Consider the following 15949-nt stretch of genomic DNA (forward strand, 5'->3'; position numbering starts at 1 on the left):
TACCAATAGAAAGCAGGTTAGGGCTGGGGCAACGGGAATAGGGAATGATTGGTTAATGGGTACAGAGTTTCCTTTTAGAGTGATGAAAATGTTCTAGAACTAGATAATGGGGATGGTTGTATAACACTATGAGTGTACTAAATGCCACTGAATTGTACATTTTAAAATGATTTAGGGGGGTCTGGGTGGGTCAGTCAGTTAAGTGTCTGACTCTTAATTTCGGTTTAGGTTGTGATCTCAGTGTCATGAGATTGAGCCCTACATTGGGCTCTACACTGATCCTGCAGTCTGCTTAAGATTTTCTCCCTCACTCTCCCTCTGCTCCTTCCCCTGAACCTGCATGTGCAAGCATGCATGCATACACTCTCTCAAAACAAATAATAAATGGCAAATTTTATGCTATCTGTATTTTAACACAATACATATGTACACTTATACTCCCCTAAATAAATGGGGTCAGAAGGAAGAGAACATGGTATATAATGGCTACATGAGCAGGTCACATAGATGTTGAATAACTATTTTTTAAAATTGGGAGAGAATGGAGAACATATACAAAAAAAAATTATTTAACTCTTTTTAAAATTGAGTAATTGTCATTCTTAGACTGTTGTACACATAATGTGAGAATAAATAAATGATTAACGGGATATTCTAATTCCATCATCCCCCGTGTCTTTAGCATTCTGGAAGGATCAGTCTAATACCTATGAACATCCCCAACATTCAGACTATGAATTTGAAGTACCAATACAACTTGAAACCAAAACTTAGGGCTTCTTTAAGAAATGATTGATTCCAGTCTGGGATAGGAAATGTACAAGATGAAGCTGGAATATCTTGTCATCTCAAAAAACAAAAGGTAGCTACCAAAGAAAGACTACAAGGGTCATGTCCAGAGGACTCAGAAGCCAACTTGAAGAGGCTCCCAATGGTCAAAGATGGGACAATTTGAGCTTCCATAATGTTAATAATTGCAATGGATTAAAATATATCCAATATATTTACATATGAGTGTATAATGATATTAAATAAAAACAACTAGTTACCTTCAGAGGACAGGGAACCAATTCATTATCTTGAAAACTGGTAAATAAAGGGAAAGAATCAAGCATTTATCCTGCCTTTCCTATATGAAGTGTACCACTGGGTGACCAAATGGTAGATGAGGGGAAGTGTTTCTTCATATAAGTAGTCCAACTAATAAAAAGAAATGATAGAATTAGAATATCACCATATTGCAACCCCCAAGGAATAGATGGATCTAGGCATTGAGCATCAATAGCTCCTAGCAATTATCAATAAACTGTACATTTCCTTTGTATGATTTTCTAGATCTGTTATTTAAAAAAAAAAAATTGAAGGACAAAGAGGGTTAGGACATTAGGAGTTGCAGAAGAAGAGAAAGAATGGGGTAGAGGCAATTTTTAAATCTGTACTGGCTGTTCTTTCCAGAACTGATAAAAAGATGCACCCACAGATATTTTTGTTGAGGAGACAAATACACATAAATAATAGGCAAATGCAAAGGAAAAAGAACTGAAAGAACACATAATAAACTAATAACAAAGGTGAGGGTGAAAGTGAACAGGATTGGGGGGTGGGCAGATCAAAACAGACTTTAGCTTTGAAACATTTCACCCTTTTTTCAAGGAGAATATATTTATATATAAAATTTTAAAGTTACTTAAAAAACATTCTTGTTGAGTAAAGTGCTATCAACAGAAATGTCAGATCTATGAAAGGCAGATGGATTCGAACAGTCAAAGGGCTGAATAATGGTTGTTGAAAAGGATCGAGTTATTTCTCCTAATTCTGCACTTGGCCACTGAAAACATAATTTCTCTAGGATAAATGTTCCTCACAGTATGAAATTTTCAGGAGGGAAAAGAGGTAGAATACAATTATTTCCCCGCCAGTTGTCTTATCTGCAAGGAAAACTTAGAACAGCTTTAGAGAATGAAAACACCCCCAAAGACTCATTCTCCGAAAATTTCAACACTTGAAAGAGCACTAACCTAATAGCTCTCCACAGCAAGCTCTATGAGGTACACACGCTCCTGCCACGGTCCTCCCAAGTGGCTGCATGCCTCTGCCCCTCACTCCCTGCAGGTCTCTGCTTGAAGGTCACGTCCTCAGAGAGCACCCCTGGTCTCTCTTCCCCTGGTTTTATTTTTCTTTGGAGAGGTAGTGCTGCTTGGCTGTCATTGATGATGTGTATGAGATTACTCTCCCACCCAAATGTGAGCTCCACCACGGCAGGACATTTGTCAGTTTCTTCCCAACTAATGTCCCCAGCACCTAGAACAGCACCTGGCACCAAGTTGGGGCCCATGAGTATCTTGTGAAGGAATGGCTGAATGGGTTCCCCAAACTGCAGAAGCTTTCCCCAGCTGAGCCCCGGATGGGAGCTGAGCATGGGCAGAGAGGAAGGGGGGCTCACCTCCACGTTCCAGACGTAGGAGCTGTGGAAGAGCTCCGACCACATCTTGCCTACTTTGTTGATGTCTTTGATGTCCCAGATGTAGATGCTGTGGTCCTTATACACGCAGGACAGCCACTGATGGATGGGGTCGAAGGTCAGTGCCACTGTATCTGGGTAGACTGCTTCTGCCTTCCTGCAGAAGAGGAAGCTAACAAGGCCACATGGGTTATCAGTCGCCATCAATGGCAGTGTGAGTATCAATGACAGCTGCCTCTGGTGACACTCAAGCTGCCATCAATGACAGCTGCCTCTGGTGACACTCAAGCTGCCTCTTGCTTGGCAATGCCATCCCTTATGATAATTGAGATGGTTCATCTCCCACTCTCAACTCTACTTCTTCTCTCCTTCTTCTTTTGCTTTTGCTTCTAGTACAGTGGTTGTTAACTGGAAGTTCCTGCCTGGCCCCTGAGAACATCTGAATTTTCACCTTCCCTCATCTCACCCAACCCAAGCTCCATCCTTTTTCTGAGCATGGAAGGATAATGGGCATGTACCTTAGTTCTCTCACACTGGCCTCACCAATACATGACCAAAAGTCCCTATGCCAGGGCTGGGGTGCTGTCCCCTGGCCTAGGGCCTCCCTACAAAGGCTATAGTTTACTGAGCACTTACTACGCGACGATCAGAGAGCTTTAGCTATCCTGAATCCTTAGTATCCACGAGAGGTAGGTACTATATTTCACAGATGAGGAAACTAAAGCACACACGGCAAAGGTGGCAGGGGGGCTGGGCGGCCTGGTCACTATAACACAACACTGTGTGTCACTCAGAAAAGGTATCCAGGAGGTAGTGTCCAGCAATTTACAAACAGGCAGCCCCAGGCACCCAGCACCCAGTTAGGTAGCCCTTGCCCCCAATAGCCTTACAACAAAGGGGAAGATACACCATAGCTCAGCCGTTCAACCTGCTTTCAACATGGCAGCCAGACGGATTTAATGCTTAAGGCCAACCATATAACTAATGCCAACGCCTGCAATCTCCAGTGGCTTCCCAATGACCCCAGAAAAGACTATAAGCTCCCCTGCAGGCTTCCATCAATGTTCAGACCAGTCTCCTAACATTCTCCCTGGCACAATGAGCTCTGGCCATGCAGCCTCTAGTTGTACCTGCAACACACCAAGCCCAGGGAACTTTCCCCTTCAGGTCTTTATACTTGCTATTAGGACCTACCTCTCCACATAGCTGGCTCCTCCTCACCAGAGACTTCCTCTGGCTCCCAATCAACATAGCCTGACCCCCAGGCACTATTCCTTCCTGAGTTCCTGGTTTATTTCACCCAAGCATTTATGACGATCTCAAATGACCTTGTTTGTAAACTTGTTTGGCATCAAGCTCCCTCACCAGACTGCAGACTTCATGGTGGCAGAGATTTTGCTGCCTTGTAATAGCTCTATCCTTCCAGCGCAGGGCCAGCCAGATAGGTACATGAAGCTTGATGCACGAATGGATGTCGGGAGACAGACTCTGCGTGGGCCCCTCTCCTACCCTGTGCTAGGCAGTACCTGGGCTCCAGAGCCTGGGCCACGTCCACCCCAAGGTAGTGTGGTTTCGGCAGGTTTGCAAGGTATTGCAGGCTGTGGGCCTGGAACATGCGGACGATCCCATCTGTGCAGCCGCAGAAGATGAGCTCCTGGCTGACACAGAGGCATGAAGATAAGGAGACCTGTGGGGGCAAAGGGGACCCAAGTGGACTTGGTGCTGCATGTGGCCCAGTTCAGAGACACAGGGACTAACAGAGCAGAATTCAGCCTCTGAGAAGCCTTAGAGTTCCTTGGGTTTGAGAAGCCCATTTTGGCAAATGTTAAACTTCTGAAGTCAGGAGATGGCAGTCACTATTGGAGAAAACGTGCCAGCAGGCAGACAGAGGCACAAACTGTGACAGAACTGTTATCACTGTCTACAGAGGAACTCAGCTGTCTGTGGAAAATAATCTGTTCAGCAATTTGTGACTTCAGATAGGTAACATGCAGTACCAGGGTTGAATTTGAGGCTTATGTTTTTCCCCTACTGTTTAAAAACAACTTCATAGAGATACTTCAAAGCAACACAGAAAAATGTTACTATATACAGAAAAGACTATCAGACTATCTATCCTGCCAGGATACACAGATGGAAGGGGCACGAAGTGCCAGACCTCTGGATACAGATTAGAGGAGCTTTTCCAAATCTAGAGGGATTTAATTTATAAGTCATTTAAGACAACTGCTCAGGGGCTAACTGTCCATCTGTTGGAAGCTTTGGACTTGCTTGAGCTGCTAAAGTTCTAAAAAGAAGATTCAAATGAGAAAAAAAAAATGATGTTTAACCAACTAGGAAAAACAGACGAAATTTCAAATTCTTCCACAGGCCTTACACCGTGCCATTAGCCTTAAAGGTGAGTTCTGGAAGAGAGCCACAAAAGGAGTAGGAAAAGGAGGGAACACAAGAAAAGTGTGGATTCAAACCCTCAGATCCTGAAGAAATGTGGTTCTGCAATTTATAGATATATCAGCCTTTAATTTTAAATGTTTAAAAAAAGAAAATGTTACATATTTTAATAGTCTTTTTTGACTGAAACATTAAGTCAATAATACCTTAGTTGTTTTTTTTTTTTTTAATATTTTTATGTATTTACTTATTCATGGGGGGGTGGGACAGAGACACAGGCAGAGGGAGAAGCAGGCTCCATGCAGGGAACCCTATGTAGGACATCCCAGGACTCCAGGATCATGCCCTGGCCTGAAGGCAGGCACCAAACCGCTGAGCCACCCAGGGATCCCCCCTTAGTTTGTTTTGTAAATGCGGTCATCCAATCAATCAATCAATCAATCCATCAATCAGGTCATCCCACCAGCTAAGAGAACTCAGTGAAGAGAAATGGGAACTGGATCTAACAGTCATGGGACAGCAATTATAGCCTTGACCCCATTATAGGGTACCAGGTATGGTGCTAAGCGTCCTTACATTTTACAGATTACAGATGAGGAACCTGTGCTAAAAGCCTTACATTTTCCATTTTACAGATGAGGAACCTGAGTCCCAGGGAGGGAAACTCACTCACCCAGAGTCTCACAAGCACAACTTCTGAGCAGTCAAACCCAGAGCTAGTGGGACCAGCTACTAGGTAGGGATATTATTGAGTGTCCCTTGAGACATGTCCTGGGAAGAGTGTTTTCCCCACTGATGGCAAGGAGGGAGGGTGGTGTACCTTCAAGTCGATCCACTTCTCCAGCACTCTCTTCTCATTGAACTGGCAAAGGAGGCCCGAGTAGGACACACAGAAGGTGTTGCCTGCCATCTGGCCCCGGCCACAAGCCACACCACAGAAGATGTTGTTGTGCAGCTCACCCAGGATGCCCGAACGCCCTACGAGGGGAACTGTGCCCGTCACCTGGAGGCATAGCAGGGCACAGTAAGACACTGTCCACATGGCCTAGACCACAGCAAGGTCACCATGGAACTCTCCCGACCAGAGAATATGACACATAGCTAAACAGAAGGACTCTGAGACATTCCGCCAAATGGAAGAGAAGGAAAGAAAAAAACAGCACACACTTCCAGGCAGAGTGGCTGGAAGGCAGCAGTCTAGGAAAGAGGTCTGGTCCCAGGGTCAGTGGGTGGGGAAGATATTTCCCAGCAGGGCCTCACAGCTCCTGGAGAGAAGCCCAGAAGCTGAAGCTGAACCGGAGGCCAGAAAGCTTCTGAGACCACAGCCTCTAAACCTCAGGTAGAAACAGGAGTCCATACTGCCCTCAGTGGTTACTCCCCAGGCTTGGCTAAGGGGGCAGGGGCAGAAACCTACCTTTGCTTCTGTGGAGACTTCCAAGAACCAGAACCTCACATGTCGGTTCCCTACGGTGACAAAATAGCTGCTGTCCTCTGAGAAGGAGAGAGCAATGACCCTGCATGATACTTTGTTGGAAGCCACCACGATGTCTTTCTGGAAGAATCAATGCAGAGAAGTTCACTCTAGCACCTACCCATTGGATCGTTTGTGCCTTTGCCCTCAGCCCTGCATCTCCCCACCCTCCCCTGCTCCAAGTCATTTTTCTTTGAGTCCTCCAGTGAGCTGCTTTATGGGAAAGCCTATGTGTGGCACTCATATCATTCCCAATACAGAGAACACTGAGGCTTGGAAAGGTTTCCACGTGTAAGTTCCAGAGCTCTCCCCAAGAGTCCAACCTCTATAGATCACACATGGCTGAGCCTTCACAGGATGTAATCCTCTCAATAGTCCTAGATGCTAGGAAGGTGCTTCTCCCTACCTCTTCCAGGCTCAGAGAGGTGGAGTCATGTGCTCAAGATCACACACCAGATTATGAGGAGAGCCAGGACTTGGTACCCATTTCTGCACCTCCAAGTCCTCCCCTAGCTGTTCCAACATCCAGTCTTCCAGTTTGTATCAACTTCTTGAATTCTCAGAACTCGATAAGGTAGATGCTAGCATATCCATTTTACACATGAGGATGACTCACACAGAAGTCAAATCATTTGCTCAAGGTCACAGCTGGTTGACATGAAAATAATTATGTAACTCCACTAGTTGAGAGCTCGTCATATGCCTCACAATGTCTAGAACAGGGACCAGCATACAGTAGGTGTTCAATAAATATTTTCTGGATAAATGAACACTTTACCAAATTATCTCATTTCGTTTGCTGAATGCCTGAGCCTCAGGGTGCTCTGGCAGCTGGCTACCTGCTCATACTCCCACCGGCCATCTCACCTTCCAGTCCCAGACGTTGAGTACCATGTCGTGCTGGTAGCCCATGGACACAATGTGCTTCATATTGGGGGAGAAGGCCACACAGGCCACGCCATACTTGTGGCCCAGCATCTCTGCCACTTGACTCTTCTCATCCACGTCCCAGATGCGCACCGCAGGCCTGTGCCCGTTCTGGGGAAGGTGGGGCCATTACTGCTGATAAGTTGTGTACCAGGCAGGGCTAGAAGGGCTATTAGGGCTGAAATTGGCACTGCCCCAGGACATGCCCAAAAGCCACCACCCCCATCTGCCAAGGGGCTTTCTGGCCTGGGAAGAAGCTATTCTAGGGTATAAGGCAGGGGTATAAGGAGCGATCCCAAGATCCCTTCCCACCCAATCACCATCACAACTCACCTCCCCTGTCACTATGTACTTCCCATCAGGGGAGAAGGCCAGAGCACTCAAAGACTTCCTGGGAGTAAGGAAAGGGGCTGGTCACTGGTTTCAAGGAGGACAGGCAGCCAGACTCCCATCTGGCTGTGCTCCCACAACTCTGCCCACCTTTTGCTCCCAAGCCTTGAAAGAGGCCAGGAGAGGGGAGTGCCAGCAGCTCCCATAGAGCCAATGCTGCCTGTGTGATCAGCACAGCACACAGTGCGTTCCTTGCTTTACCTGCTGTCAGTAGGGGAGCAGTGGCAAAGGGAAATGGGGGAAAAAACAAAGGCCCCAAACCCAGATAGGGTGGTCACTGTACAGGGACCTTCCTTTTCTCTCCCTCAGCAGGGGGTAGGCTCCCTGAGACCCCACCCATCCTGTATCCCTGAGAAATTCAGGAGCAGGAAATGGTACAGATCTGGCCTAACAATGGGGGTGGCGCTGAGGGGAGGAGCCTGGAAGACAGCACAGGAGACAGCCTGCAGCATGTGCTCCATTGCTAAATACACAAAGTATTCTGGAAAACCCATGAACAATCAACATGTTTCTCTCCAGCCTGCACAAGGGCTGAATGACTAGACTAGTTTGCACGTTTTCTTGGCAGCAAGTTTCATGGTTCCCAGACTACACTGTTGTTTTCCTCTCCCTCTCCCTTTTATCTATGTTAATTGTCCAATGATTGTCTCCCTCACATGAGTTAATTAGTGTGCAGATAATTAAGTAAATGCTCCGAGCTTTGACAACCTATCATAGAACATTTATCAGCATCCCCTCAACTCTCTGGTGGCTTCCCATCACTCCTCCAGCGGCAGACAAGGCAAGCTGCCTATGGGATAGCCATTTGCCCCTCCTTGTCCAATTTGGATTAGAACCCAAATTTTAATTAGGATGGCAGTGTCCCCAGCAGGAGTACATTCCTCACCTCTCTTGCAGCTACACAGCTACCTGATTTATTCTATCCAGTGAGAGGTAAGCTGAAATGCTGGGTGGGATTTCCTGAAAAGCTTCTCAAAGGGGATTCTTCGATCTGATCCCCAGTTGTTCTCCTTCTGGACGTGACAGCCAGAACTCCATCTTGGACCATGACACAACCTCAAGAAGCCTCACAACAGGCATGGTGGAACAGAAAGACAGGCACACTGGGGTTCCTGATGCTTACAGAGACACCAGCCATCTGGGTGCCCACCATTGTGCAAGAAGAGTATGCCCTTGTGTCTGAAGCCATGATTGTTGTGGGTTTCTGTTGTGTGCAGCCACTCCTAACCTGTCGCATGCCCTGACCCTATGCCCGGCCCTCTGCAAAATGCTATATGGGCATCACTGCACTGATTCCTCAGGTGCGTTCTCGAAGTCAGGACTCTGAGCCAGTTTTGAGGTGAAGAGACCTCAACACAGGGAAGTCCTGCCCAAGTTATCTAACCTGACAGGGCAGTGCACTGTTCGCACATCAGAATTCTCTGCAGAGCCTTGAAATATGTCAAAGCCATGCTATGACCAGTAAACAAAAGTCTGGGGAGGAACAGGGTAGTATCTGCAGTTTCACAGAAGCTCCCCACAGGATGCTCGCTAATCACCGGAAGAAAAGAGAGGCTTCACGGTGGGAAAGCCCCATGATGGGAAAGCAGATGCCACCTTTGTCAGGGGCCCAAGTGAACACCACTGGTCACAGGAGATACCAGTACCATGCCACTCCCGCTAGAATGCACTGAGGAGAAAGTAGCACTTCTTCTGCTGCAGAACCTCAGTTTATGAGGAAACATCAGACACACCAAAGGCTGGGGCATTCTACAAAATACCTGGCCCATACTCCTCAGGTGTCATGGTCAGGAAAGTCAAGGACAGATGAAAAAACTGCTTCAGTCTGAAGACTAAAGAGACCACTAAATGCAACACGTGATTCTGGACAGAATCCTTTTTTTTTTTTTTTTTTAAGAATTTTATTTTATTTATGATAGTCACAGAGAGAGAGAGGCAGAGACACAGGCAGAGGGAGGAGAAGCAGGCTCCATGCACCGGGAGCCCGACGTGGGATTCGATCCCGGGTCTCCAGGATCGCGCCCTGGGCCAAAGGAAGGCGCCAAACCACTGCGCCACCCAGGGATCCCTGGACAGAATCCTTTTGCTATAAAGAATGTTCCTGGGGGCAGCCCCAGTGGCCCAGCGGTTTAGCGGGGCCTTCAGCCTGGGGCGTGATCCTGGAGACCCGGGATAGAGTCCCTGTGGAGCCTGCTTCTCCCTCTGTGTCTCTGCCCCTCTCTCTGTGTCTGTCATGAATAAATGAAATCTTAAAAAAAAAAAAAAGAAAAAAAAGAACGTTCTTGAGATGCATGGCAAAACTCGAAAGAGACCTAGATGGTAGTGACGTACCAATTTTAATTTCCTGCTTTTGCTGAGTGTATTGTGGTTTTGAATGGTAACTCCTCCCTCCCTGGAAATATACACTGAAACATTCAGAGGTACAGGGGCATCCTGTCGGCAGCTTACTCTCAAATGGTTTGGAAAAAAAATTACCTATATAGATGGTTATACAGGCATTCTTTGTACGGTTCGTTAAAAGTCTAAAACTATTGCAGGGATCCCTGGGTGGCGCAGCGGTTTGGCGCCTGCCTTTGGCCCAGGGCGTGATCCTGGAGACCCAGGATCGAATCCCACGTCAGGGCTCCTGGTGCATGGAGCCTGCTTCTCCCTCTGCCTGCTTCTCCCTCTGCCTATGTCTCTGCCTCTCTCTCTCTCTCTCTCTGTGTGACTATCATAAATAAATAAAAATTAAAAAAAATAAAAAACAAAAAACTATTGCAATATAAAAAGTCAAAAAATTGGGATCCCTGGGTGGCGCAGTGGTTTGGCGCCTGCCTTTGGTCCAGGGTGCGATCCTGGAGACCCGGGATCAAATCCCACGTCGGGCTCCCAGTGTATGGGGCCTGCTTCTCCCTCTGCCTGTGTCTCTGCCTCTCTCTCTCTGTGTAACTATCATAGATTAAAATAAATAAATAAAGATTTAAAAAAAAGTCAAAAAATTGCCAATACCCAGCAGTGGTTTCTGTTTCTGCTTCACCTCGCCTTCACTCACTCCTCCATTTCAGGCACAGGAATCCCTGGGCTGCTCCTCAAAAAACTCAAGATTTGTAACCACTGTAGGGCCTTTGCCCTTGCTGCTCCCTCTACCTGGAACACTCTCCCCACACTTGCACAAGGGTCACCTCCTTACTTCTCTCAGGTCCCAGCCTCCGAGAGGCCCTCCTGGGCCCTCTGACATGGCTCCCTTCTCCCCCACTGGTCAGTGCCCACACACCTGCCCTAATCCTCATCATTTCCTCCACAGCAATGGTCAGAGTTAGCTAGTAGTTTGCCAACTGGTTTAGTCTGTCTCCAACGATGAGCTGTCAACCCTACAAGAGCAGAGATTCTCATTTTTTCTGTTCGCTATCGTGAGCACTGGATCACTACCTAGCACAAGGCAGCAGAATGTCGCCGAACCCATGTGTCAGTGAATGAGTTAGTCACCCACCTCAAGCTTCCAAGCAACATGGGGAAGGGAGCATGCGCCAGGACCCCAGTCCCACCACTACCCAATGCCCAGGCCCCAGCATACCTGGCAGTGTTAAAAATGTGCTGCTGCTTGTTCTCCTTGGGGTTCAAAATCACCACCACACAGCTGGGGAGAAAGAGGAAAATGTGTCAAAACTAAGGGAAGTAATGGGGGTCCAGGGATGATTCTCTTCCCAACAAAAGAGCCCATATATAAATAAGGCTCCCTCTGGACAGAAGATTCTCTCTTCTCCCTCCAGGTATTTATGCTGAGAATTTTAGAGTACTATATATTCTTTTTTACAGATTTTTTTTATTTGACACACACAGAGAGAGAGAGAGCACAAGCAGGGGGAGCAGTAGGCAGAGGGAGAGAGAGAAGCAGGCTCCCCCCTGAGCAGGGAGCCCGATGTGGGGCTTGATCCCAGGACCCTGAGATCATAACCCGAACCAAAGGCAGATGCTTAACTGACTGAGCCACCAGGCACCCCTAAATAATATATTCTTTTTTTATTATTTTTTTTAATTTTTATTTATTTATTTATTTATTTATTTATTTATTCATGAAAGACGAGAGAGAGAGAGAGAGAGAGGGGAGAGAGAGAGAGAGGCAGAGACACAAGCAGAGGGAGAAATGGCTCCATGCAGGGAGCTGGATGTGGGACTCGATCCCGGGTCTCCAGGATCAGGCCCTGGACTGAAGGCGGCGCTAAACCGCTGAGCCACCTGGGCTGCCCTAAATAATATATTCTTAAATAAAAACCAACACTTCCTCTGTCAGGCCCTAGGCTCCTAAAGATCTATGTGCACCATCTCTTTAAATCCTCACAATTGGGGCACCTCGGGGGCTCAGTGGCTGAGCATCTGCCTTTGGCTCTGGTCGTGATCCTGGGGTCCTGGGATTGAGTCCTGCCATCAGGCTCCCCGCAGGAAGCCTGCTTCTCCCTCTGCCTGTGTCTCTGCCAATCTCTCTCGGTCTCTCGTGAATAAATAGATCAAATCTTTATTAAAAAAAAAAAGATTCATTTATTTATTCACGAGAGACACACAGAGAGAGATTGGCAGAGACACAGGCAGAGGGAGAAGCAGGCCCCCTGCAGGGATCCCAACGCGGGACTCGATCCCAGATCCCAGGACCATGCCCCGAGCCAAAGGCAGACGCTCAACTGCTGAGCCACCCAGGTGTCCCAGATAAAATCTTTAAAAAAATAAAAATATCCTGTGACAATTACCAGGTGAAGCTGGACATCTTAGTCTCCCTTTTAGAGATGAGGAAACTTGAAAACCAGAGAAGGAAAATCCTTTGCCCAGGGCCACCAGCAGGTCGGGGACAGAGTGGGAATATGAATCCACACCTGTCAGATTTAAGAGTCCACCCCTGGACTGCATCCCAAAGACTGAATAATAGATACAATTCATCAGGAATGACCACAGGTCTGTCATGCCCTAGAAGCGAGGAGGGGTCCCTTCAGTGCCTAGAACAGACTAGGTCAGTATTTGTGGAATAAACAGTAGGAGGATATTTTTCAGTCCTCTCCACTACCTAAGAGGAAGATATCATTAGTTCTGTTTTATGAATGAAAAAGGAGGTGCTGGGGCACCTGGGTGGCTCAGCAGTTGTGCAGCTGTCTTTGGCTCAGGGCATGATATGGGGTCCTGGGATCAAGTCCCACATTAGGTTCCCTGCGAGGAGCCTGCTTCTCCCTCTGCCTATGTGTCTCAAAAATAAATAAATAAAAATCTTAAAAAAAAAAAAAAAAAGTAAAGAAAAAGGAGGTATTCACAGAAGAGTACAAGTTGAAGCTGGGACACAAATTCAGGCTGTCTGACACCATGGCTTGGGTCTTTCCGAGAATCATTGCCACATGCCACCTGCAGTTACAGTAGGGCTTTCATAGTGCTCACCATAAGCCAGTACTGTTCTAGACACAGATGGATCTGTGGAATCCTCTCCACAGCCCTCAGGGGTAGAGAGCTCATCTGCATTCTACAGATGGAAAAACCAAGTCCCATTCATTCACTCACCCTGCTAGGTAGGCCACATGGCCTGTGTTGGGGTCACAGGTTAGGCCACTGCTGTTCTGGGCTGTGATGCCAAGTACCTTCTCGAGTGACACCTGTGGGGAAAAAGCCCAGGTCAGAAGAACCTGTCCCAATAGATCCTTTGTGGCACCAGTGCCTCAGGCACCCATTCAGTGCCTGTTACATACAACACTGAGCTTCTACAGTCATGCCACCAACACCTAACATTTGTTCTCGAGATTCCTTTGAAGGACACAGAATGGTGAGGAAGACAGACAAAAATCCCTGCCCTAGTTGAGATGGGATGGAGAACATAAAAATATACAGAATATGTAAAATAGATGTCAGATGATGATAGGAGCAAGAGAGAAAAATAAAGCAGGGAAGAAGATTGGGAGTATAGGGGAAGGAGAGGCCTCACTGAAAAGGCGGCCTCTGAGTACATTTCTAAGTATTTTATATGGATGAAAGATTTGAAACCCCACAACCCAAAGAAGAAGGCACAACTGTCATCACTCCAAATTCCCACACCTGTGAAATGGCAAGGTTGGGATACAAACCCAGCCAGTTTCTGGCTCCAAAGCCAGTACCTCGGGCCCTGAAGGAGAGACACAGCAGTGAGCAAGAGTGGACACCATCTGTTCCCTCAGCAAATTCATAGTCTAGAGGTTCAACAAGTAAAAAAACAAATGAATAGTCACACTTAAAATTCTTAAATTCTCTAAGCAAAGTAATTTAAATGAACAAGTGGGATCCCTGGGTGGCACAGCAGTTTGGCGCCTGCCTTTGGCCCAGGGCACGATCCTGGAGACCCGGGATCGAATCCCACGTCGGGCTCCCGGTGCATGGAGCCTGCTTCTCCCTCTGCCTGTGTCTCTGCCTCTCTCTCTCTGTGACTATCATAAATAAATAAAATTTAAAAAAATTAAAAAAAAAGACTTTAAAAAAAATTTAAATGAACAAGTCACTATCATGGTTGATTGAAACTGTTTAGAATATGGACTATTAGAATTGTGAAAATTATAAAATTAGAATTAGAAAATTAGAATTTCATATTTTGAATATACTAGTTTCAAATTATTATTATTTTTTTAAATTTACAGATTGTATTTATTGATGAGAGACACACACACACACACAGAGAGGCAGAGACACAGGCAGAGGGAGAAGCAGGCTCCACACAGGGAGCCCGATACGGGACCCGACCCCATGACTCCAGGACCACACCTTGGGCCAAAGGCAGGCGCCAAACTGCTGAGCCACCCAGGGATCCCCTAGTTTCAAATTATTATAAAGCAAAACATTCTCAAGCAAGTCTTTGGCTTTAGAAATGAGAGGCAAACATAGGATAATAATAGCTAACTCTTCTTGAGCATTTACCAGGAGCCAGGCACTGTTTAAATACCTGTACTGACTTAAGCTCTCAATAACCCTATGATGTGGTCATTATCATCATCATCATCATCATCATCATCATCATCATCATCTCTATCTTACAGATGAGGCTATAAAGGGGCCCAGAGAGGTAACCCACCCAGGAAGGAGCAGCAGCAGGACTCTATTCCAAGCAATCAAACAATGGCACTCACATTGTTTTTCTGTCAACCAGCATTACTGGGCATTAATATAATAAATGGTCATTTTTAGAGTACATTTTTGTAAGCCAGATGGACTCTGTGCCACCAAACAAGAATAAATAAATGACGCCAATTATCCAAGATACACAATCAAAGCAGTAGTAGCTACCACTAATAAGAGTACTTGAAATGTGCCAGGTATCGTTCTAATACTTAAGATACGTGAGTTCGGGATCCCTGGGTGGCGCAGCGGTTTAGCGCCTGCCTTTGGCCCAGGGCGCGATCCTGGAGACCCAGGATCGAATCCCACGTCGGGCTCGCGGTGCATGGAGCCTGCTTCTCCCTCTGCCTATGTCTCTGCCTCTCTCTCTCTCTGTGTGTGTGACTATCATAAATAAATAAAAACTAAAAAAATAAAAAAAAAATACGTGAGTTCACTTAATCCTCACAAATACCCTGCAAGGGAATATTTATATTATCATCATTTGACAGATGAGGAAACTGAGGCACAGAAAAGTTCATAACAAGAACAGAATTAAGGTTTAAGCCCAGACAGTCTGGGTCCAGAGGCCGCTTAACCACGTTGCTGTCTCTCTGAAATCCCCATTGCTATTCCTTTATTTTACATGCAGTTTAGAGCTCACAAGTACTTTCAGGGACATACAAGAGAAAAGCTATGAAGTACAGCATGCTAGGTAAGAGATTAAAGTAGGTGTCTATCTTAGGTTGGGGGGGGGGGTTAAAAAAGGCGGCTCAGGCGGCTCAGGCTAGGGATATTCAGGCTGAGATTTGAGGAATGAGGAGCCAGCCAGGTGGACTGCAGCAAAAAAGTCCAAAGGACTCAGCAAACACTTGGGAGGCGGTAAAGAGCTTGGAGCCTCGGGAAAACAGCTGGCTAGTGTGAGTGACCTAACATTGATAAAAGGGAGGACAATGGAGGTACTGCCAGAGAGGTGGGGAGGGGCCACTTGCCTAGCCTTGCAGCCAGGAATGGGTGATATAATCAGAGTGCAGCAGGACGCCAGGTGGCAGAAACAAGATCCACCAGGATCTACCGTGTTTCCACCCTCTATCTGGCCTCTGCCAAGAGCAGGTCATGGTCACGATTTCATCTCTGCTCCCTGCAACTCCGTGGCATGATTACTGTCAACTTCTCTTTTATAAAAATAGACTTTGTAGCTCGGAGAGTTGGAGAACCATTTTTTAAGTCGCTGGTGT

General features: G+C 46.6%; 1 protein-coding gene across 4 annotated transcripts in view; it reads right to left on the reverse strand.

Moving 5' to 3' along the window:
• Nucleotides 1-15949, reverse strand: part of WDR62 (WD repeat domain 62) — a 47915-nt gene that overhangs the window by 31429 nt on the left and 537 nt on the right. For 2 of the 4 annotated variants that reach the window (XM_041737557.1, XM_041737555.1), the window contains exons 2-9: nucleotides 13158-13249; nucleotides 11197-11259; nucleotides 7584-7641; nucleotides 7191-7361; nucleotides 6267-6404; nucleotides 5673-5855; nucleotides 3988-4148; nucleotides 2444-2633 (exon numbers count right to left, since the gene is read on the reverse strand). In XM_041737557.1, the coding sequence (XP_041593491.1) occupies nucleotides 2444-2633; nucleotides 3988-4148; nucleotides 5673-5855; nucleotides 6267-6404; nucleotides 7191-7361; nucleotides 7584-7641; nucleotides 11197-11259; nucleotides 13158-13249 (1056 nt within the window). Of the gene's footprint in view, nucleotides 1-2443; nucleotides 2634-3987; nucleotides 4149-5672; nucleotides 5856-6266; nucleotides 6405-7190; nucleotides 7362-7583; nucleotides 7642-11196; nucleotides 11260-13157; nucleotides 13250-15949 lie in introns of those variants that run through there. The other 2 variants (XM_041737560.1, XM_041737568.1) reach the window with 2 other exon arrangements.

The sequence above is a fragment of the Vulpes lagopus genome, chromosome 2 (assembly GCF_018345385.1).
Source record: "Vulpes lagopus strain Blue_001 chromosome 2, ASM1834538v1, whole genome shotgun sequence".
NCBI lineage: Eukaryota > Metazoa > Chordata > Mammalia > Carnivora > Canidae > Vulpes > Vulpes lagopus.